Source organism: Capsicum annuum, chromosome 11 (assembly GCF_002878395.1).
Source record: "Capsicum annuum cultivar UCD-10X-F1 chromosome 11, UCD10Xv1.1, whole genome shotgun sequence".
Taxonomy (NCBI): domain Eukaryota; kingdom Viridiplantae; phylum Streptophyta; class Magnoliopsida; order Solanales; family Solanaceae; genus Capsicum; species Capsicum annuum.
In genome coordinates, this window is record NC_061121.1 from 30,171,549 (window position 1) to 30,178,977 (window position 7,429).

Below are 7,429 nucleotides of genomic sequence, written 5' to 3' on the forward strand. Positions count from 1 at the left end.
GTACTCACACCTTACTATAATAGTGACCTAAGTTTTTCTCCGAATCGAATTTTTATGTAATATTTATCTTTATATGATAATTTTTAATCTACAACAAAAATAATATCAATCTTTGTAACATGATACTTTTCGTAAAATTACCTCAATAATAACTATCTTATAATGCTTAATCGTTATAACAATCAAAATATTTTGAAACCCACGATATTATATTATCTACACAATATAATTTCGAGCAAAAGAATATCAATTGACACCTCTATAAAGGCTTCCTCATTATTATTATAACTATTATTCATTCATTTTGTTTGTCTTGCTTTTTTTTGTTTCCTTTTTGGCAACTCTGTAATCATATTCTTTTATCTTTTGACAACTCTCTAATTCTAACATATCACATGTCAATTTAAAGCCATAAAATTTAAAATATATTTTAATATATTCTACATATACTTATAATTTAATTTAAGATAAAAAATTTAACTTTTTTTTTAAAACTTTCTTAAATTTTCATATCAAGTCAAAATCACATACTAAATTAAAACGCATGGAGCATATAATTTTTACAGTATACTGTGAGGAGTTAATTTGGTAAATATATAAAGTGCATGCAAGAAAAAGTGGTCATAAATATCAGTCTACCTTACTCAATATACGTAAGCCACACCATCATTTTATCTCCATATGTTTGTACCTTCCACATGTCTAAAATCCATACACGCTATTGAATACTAGTAGCAATACTGCATATAGTTGTCTACTCTAAGTTTGTCTATAAATACTAACAAGAACAAGTAGTCATCAATTGAAAGAAGAAATTGTAAGTGTTACAATTCCTTAAGAAAAATACAAGAAGAAGAAAATTAAGAAATTAAAAACTATAGGGTATTATTATTATTATGGAGGACAAGAAAAATAATACGTCTTTATCTTTGTCCTTCCCCTCGCCTGAAAATGCCGTTTACGATGAGGAAAAACAGAGCCCCGGCAGTGATTCTCCAGCCAAAACAGGCCGGAGAAAGCCTGGTGGATGGAGGGCTATGCCTTATGTTCTAGGTGATTTATCATTTTTCTATTTTTTTCTTTTTATAATCATGTTGTACTTGTACGGACCTCAATTATTTAATTAGTGGCCATATATGTGAAAGGGTTTCAAATGAATTTCTTTATTAAAAAGATTACATTTTATAAATAATATTAAATATATTTAAATATAGCTGGGTATATTCACTCATGATGCAAGTTTGCATTTTTATATTAGAAGTTCTTTTGCTGAAATTCCAGGCTTCGCTGTTGAGTAGCAATAACTTTTATCTACAAAGATTTAAACCAAGTGAAAAAAAATCTCTTGGTTGAGCTTTAAACTTGCAGAAACTCCTTTCCTAAAAAACAAATCCATTCCTATTCATTACTTCATTTTAATTTTGGGTGTGTTATTTTCTTTTTAGTTAGCTCTAAAAAATTCTCTTTTCTTTTTTGATAATTTTTTAATTCTAATTTTTTACCTGATATGTTAAGACTACAAGCTACATTAAAGGATATTTTTGTATTCCACATATCTTTAGTTTAAGATCGATCTTAAGATTCGATTTAAAAATTCTTTTTAATTTTTAAAATTTTGTGTCAAGTTATAGACAAACAAATTGTTTATATCGACATGATGACTTAAAGACCAGCTCAAGTTGATAACATGTTTCTTAAGTTCTTTTTCAGTCCATGCACAAAATTTTTTCAAAATGACAGCCAATAAATTGTGTAGTAAGTTTCTTTAAGTGTCGTTTTCTTCTTGCACAATTTGACTCAATAATTAATTTGCTGGTGAAGTTAATGTTGTGTTATTAATACGTCTTCTTGTTATTGTTAATTTTTGGCAGGAAATGAGACATTTGAGAGGTTGGCAGGAATGGGGCTACTGGCAAATTTCATGCAGTTTTTATTAACAGTGTTTCATTTGGACCTTGTGTCTGCCACCAATTTTCTTAATATATGGTCTGGTGTTACTAGTTTCATACCATTGCTTGGGGCTTTCATTTCCGATGCATATATTGGACGATTTTGGACTATTGCCATTGCCTCCATTTTTGAAATGATGGTACGTTGCTCTTTCTACAGTAATAGGACATAATTCATTTATATCATGGGTCCCTTTGTTTTTGTTATTTCGTTCGTACATCTTTTAAATGTCATTAATAACGTGATATATTTTTAGAAGCAATAAATAAGATGATAGTTTAATTATATTATATTTTAAATATAATAAATTTAATATTTTAAAATTTATTTTTGATTTTTTAATTGAATAGTCAAATGATATTTATTTTTAATAAAGTGAAAAAATAAAAATAAACAGAAGGAAATTCTATTGTACGTTATATATTCATTAAATACCTCGTGATTTGCATTTCTCAATGAATGTGTTGACAACTTTGTGACATCTACGCTATTTTGAATTGTCGACTTTATTTATAGTCACCACAATTTAACTTACTCCCTCTTGATCATTTTACTCAGTTATATATTTTTGACACATTTTTTTTAAATGAATTGAAAAATAATTTTATTAAATTATTTTTATCTATAATCTCAATTTAATCAATAATACAAATATCATCAATAATGCATATACAATCAATAATACATATATAACTTATCAAAGAAGCGATGAATCGATGACGAATGCCATCACTTGCTTTTCGGTGCGCATTTGCCAGAAGATAAGGGGTATATGCAACACATTTCTTGCGCAAAATGTCCCTTTTCCCAAAAAGGAAGAAAAACAACTTTGCAGTATGCATTTACTACAATTATTGAAGTATACTTTTGATTTATGTTGAGACATGACACTATAGTGGTCTCAATCTCATTATCTCGAAATAATTATACTTTTTTCACGTGAGATCAAACTTGCTTGCTAACTCTAGAAATTAGTCAAATTGACTCTAAAATAACTCTAGAAATTAGTTAAATTGACTCTAAATAACTGAAACTTAGACGAATATATTGAGATGAAAGGGGTGCCATTTTATAAGTTTTTTGAATAGTGTAAATAATTTTTTTGCTATCAATCTTTAAACTCTATAAGTTTTCATTTAATTTTCATATTATGACTATACATATGATAAATCTTGTTTGCTTTTATTAACAGGGAATGTTTACATTGACCTTGATACCTTGGTTACCTCAGTTGCACCCTCCTCCTTGCAAAGTGGGCCAACAATGCAAGACTGCCAATAAGTCACAAATGGGCTTTCTAGCAATGGGATTAGGATTTTTGACCATTGGATCTGGTGGAATAAGGCCTTGTAGCATCCCATTTGGTGTGGATCAATTTGATTCAACAACAGATGAAGGAAGAAAAGGAATTGCTAGCTTCTTTAATTGGTATTATGCTTCATTTACAGTGGTCCTGATTATTGCACTTACTCTTGTGGTATATATTCAAGATTCAGTGAGTTGGGTAATTGGATTTGGTATCCCTACGATACTCATGTTCGTGTCTCTCATTTTATTTTTCGTTGGGACGAAAGTGTATGTTTATGTCAAGCCCGAAGGAAGTATTTTCACGAGCATTGTTCAGGTTTTTGTGGCGACTCACAAGAAACGCAAGCTTAAGCTTCCAGATGAGCGTGAGAGTAATGGGGTCTTTTATGATCCCCCGTTACCGGAAGGGTCCATTGTGAAAAAACTCCCTTTAACCAATAAATACAGGTAATGCATCTCCTCTAATTTTATTGGCTTTAACACTTTATTTAATTGTTATTTAGATTAGCTTATAAAATATATACTTTTAGTTATATAAGTTGTTAAAGCTTTAAACTGATGTAGACTAAAGCAAATATTGAAGTGGACATTTGCTAGCTAGTATCAATTTTTTTGGAGTTACTGCCAACATATAGCATCCATGTGGAACATTACATTTCTGGCTTCTTTGCTTTGTGCCTTTTCTCATTTAGACACTTATAGAATTTGGATGTTTCTTGTTTAGTTGGAATATATAAAAGTGGTAAAATGGTAGACCATGCTACAGAATTGGAATTACTTATTTACCTGACATGCATGCGTGACGTATAGAATGCGCATATAATGCACGAGATGCATGTGTGATGTACGGAATGTACATCTAATGTATGAGATGCATGTGTTACACAGATGCGGACCTATCTTGGCAGTAGAGGGTGCACGTGCACCCGCTAACCTCGAGAAAAACTCTGTATATATAGTTTGTATATCTGTATACATATAGTGGTGGAGCCAAGAAGTTCATTAAGGGGATTCAAAAGAGCACACAAGAACTAGTCGAAGAAGGTTCAACATATACAATATATACATAAAAAATAACTTTAACCATGTATAAATAGTATAATTTTTTGCCGAAGGGGGTTCGGATGAACCTCCTTGATATATACTAGATCCGCCACTGTATATATATTAGGGTGTTATGTTAAATATATGTTGTGCACCCTCGAAAACAATTGACTTGATTGTCAAGATAGTTGAGCATGCCAATTAAAGTCTTTTTTTATTACGTGATGACTCGGGTTCGAAGCCCAAAACAACATTTTTTTATTACTCCTTTTTCCAAATACACTATCTATTTGTTGTTTCCTGTTTGAAATTTTAAGTGCAAACACACATACGCATACACATATATATATATCAATTGATTAAAAAAAATTTCCTACTAAGTAATCATTTATTTTACACTTTTTTTTTTCTTTTGTGTATTGTGGACATTGTTAACGTATTTTTCATTTTATTTCAAAATACAAGATCCCCTCCAACTTCAAAATGTAGATATTCTCCCCATCTTGTACTTGTACTGTAAATGTTTATTTATTTTATCTTTTGATCATTGACTTACTTTTTATTTAAAAAAATAGTAATTTAAAGTTTAAGATAGACTTAAATCAAACGTTTTCCGTACAACCATCTAGAAAACAAATCTCTCGAATTTCATATTTTTCAAAAACTTTTTATTATTATTTAAAATATAAAAGTGCATTGAACTCAAGTATGGTGGATAACACACTTTTTTTTTTATATTAAATCTAATTAATGATATTCAATAATATTAAAAGTTTGCTTATAAAATACTATAATTAATAAGTTTTCAAAGAACTACATGTCGAATTTTGACATTATTAATTACTATGTTAAATATAAAGATGCACCCATCAAATTTAAATTCTGGATTTGCCTCTAATGTTACGTATGGAATGCACATATAATGCACGTATGACACATAATATGCACATACGATACATGAGATTCACTTGCAACACACATAAATACTAAATTTTTTCAATATACTATTTTTTTCATTGAGCCTTGCCTTATAATATCCAAAATTGGAAATTAAACTTAGCTTCTGTCTTCTTTATTTTGTGCATTGTTTTCATTGGGGCACTTTGAATTTGAACGTTTCTATTTAGTTGGAATATTAAATTGGTAAAATAGTGGACCCGGACCATAGTACAAAATTGTAATTACAGTAAATGTTTGAACATTGTGTTTCAGAAATTGAGGAAGAGCCCCTTAACTAGTACTTCTAAACTAATGAGTGAAATAGGAAATATAATACTCCTTTAGCTCTGGCGAGAATAGTTTTATTGGTACAAATTAATAGATTACTCAAAAGCTAGCTCAAATTAAAAACAAATAGTAATAAAGTGAGTAATCTGCTATACTTTCATTCAAAATAAATTTAGATGTTTTAAGTTCTCACTTAATATTGTTTTCACTCAGGTCATTGAACAAAGCAGCTATAGTGATGGAGGATGAAATTAACACTGATGGTACTTGTTCAAACAAATGGAGACTATGCAGTATCCAACAAATTGAAGAAGTAAAATGCCTTCTCAAAATAATTCCAGTATGGTCAACAGGAATTATTTGTTTCACAGCCATGGCACAACAGGGCACATTCACAATGTCACAAGCACTAAAAATGAATCGTCATCTCGGCCCCAAATTTCAAATTCCAGCCGGTTCACTCTCTATTATATCGATGATCACAGTAGGAATGTGGATACCAATCTACGACCGACTTATCGTTCCATCCCTTAGAAAAGTCACACGAATTGAAGGTGGGATCACATTGTTACAAAGAATTGGAATTGGTATGGTTTTCTCGATTTTGTCAATGGTTGTAGCTGGGCTAATTGAAAAGGTACGAAGAAATTCTGCTATAATGCACAATAGTCCTGATGGAATTGCACCTATTACAGTCATGTGGTTAGCTCCACAACTAATATTCATGGGATTTGCTGAGGCTTTTAACATTATTGGTCAGATCGAGTTTTACAATAAGGAGTTTCCTGAAAATATGAGCAGTGTGGCTAATTCTTTGTTTTCTTGCACAATGGCCGGTGCAAGTTATTTAAGCACTTTATTAGTGAACGTTTTACATGAAACTACAGGAAGACATGGACATCCAGATTGGTTAACCAAGGATATTAACCAAGGCCGAGTAGAGAATTACTACTACCTTATTGCAGTATTAGGAGTTCTAAATTTATTATACTTTATATATATTGCTCGTCGATATCAGTACAAGACTAGATTAGTAGTTGATGATGAAGTTAAGCCTTATTCTGAAGTTCATGAACTTCATGACATGAAGTATTAAGCAAATTGTGCTTAATTAGCTGCATATTAGTGCATCTAGAAACTTGATTAATTAGTATATATAGTACTTAGTTAACTATTGAATATGCCTAAGTTAATGTTCAGTCCTGGATAAGAGATGTATGAAAGTGTATAATCATCAATATGTATAACAATAAAGAAGAATGTTCAACCTGCTGACATGACGCTTTTTATAAACAGTATTTGTATTTATCTTTTTTATATTTTTTCATAATTTTTTTGCTGTTTTCTAATTAAAAAGCAAAGAAATTTATGAAACTTCAATGCAACCATCAAGATATTACTTATGAGTATTAACAATATGTAGAGTTTATGAGAGATTAGCAGTAACAATTATCATGAAGATCATTAAGAATCAACAAACTTCTCTTAAGGAAGTTTTAAGAAGAAGAAGAAGAAGAAGAAGAAGAAGGAGAGAAGAATGTGATTAGAGAGTAATTGAGAGATCAAGATGAAGTTGTTTCTATTCAAACTTAATGCATATACATGAGAAATCAATATATATAGATAAGCATAGAAGATTCTAGACTTAACTAATCCTAACTAACTCTTAGGATGGCTAACGGTCATAACTAACTTTTCACAAAGTTAGTTATGAACAGTGTTTCTTGTTAACTAAACTAATCAACTTCTTCTTGAGCTTGAAATATGTTGAGCATTCCTAGCTTGGAAGTCAGATGATCATGTTAATCTCTAGTTAGCCCTTTAGTTAGTAGATCAGTAGGCTGTTCCTTGGTGTTGATATACTCTGTTTGCACAATGCCCTGCTGCAGTTTCTCTCTTA

General features: G+C 30.4%; 1 protein-coding gene across 1 annotated transcript; it reads left to right on the forward strand.

The window, feature by feature from the left end:
- The first annotated feature begins 623 nt into the window (after nt 1-623).
- Nucleotides 624-6,804, forward strand: LOC107847572 (protein NRT1/ PTR FAMILY 2.13). Its single transcript, XM_016691909.2, has 4 exons — nt 624-1,053; nt 1,872-2,089; nt 3,143-3,705; nt 5,743-6,804. The coding sequence occupies exons 1-4, from the start codon at nt 897-899 to the stop codon at nt 6,623-6,625; spliced, it is 1,821 nt and encodes a 606-aa protein (XP_016547395.1). The 5' UTR covers nt 624-896; the 3' UTR covers nt 6,626-6,804.
- Nucleotides 6,805-7,429: the final 625 nt, after the last annotated feature.

What these genes read in the sequence shown, in the direction of transcription:
- LOC107847572 (XM_016691909.2), top strand. Translation starts at nt 897, where the DNA reads ATGGAGGACAAGAAAAATAATACGTCTTTATCTTTGTCCTTCCCCTCG. An exon ending in GGCTATGCCTTATGTTCTAG is followed by an intron (nt 1,054 to 1,871) that starts GTGATTTATCAT and finishes AATTTTTGGCAG; the next exon opens with GAAATGAGACATTTGAGAGG. An exon ending in CCTCCATTTTTGAAATGATG is followed by an intron (nt 2,090 to 3,142) that starts GTACGTTGCTCT and finishes TTTTATTAACAG; the next exon opens with GGAATGTTTACATTGACCTT.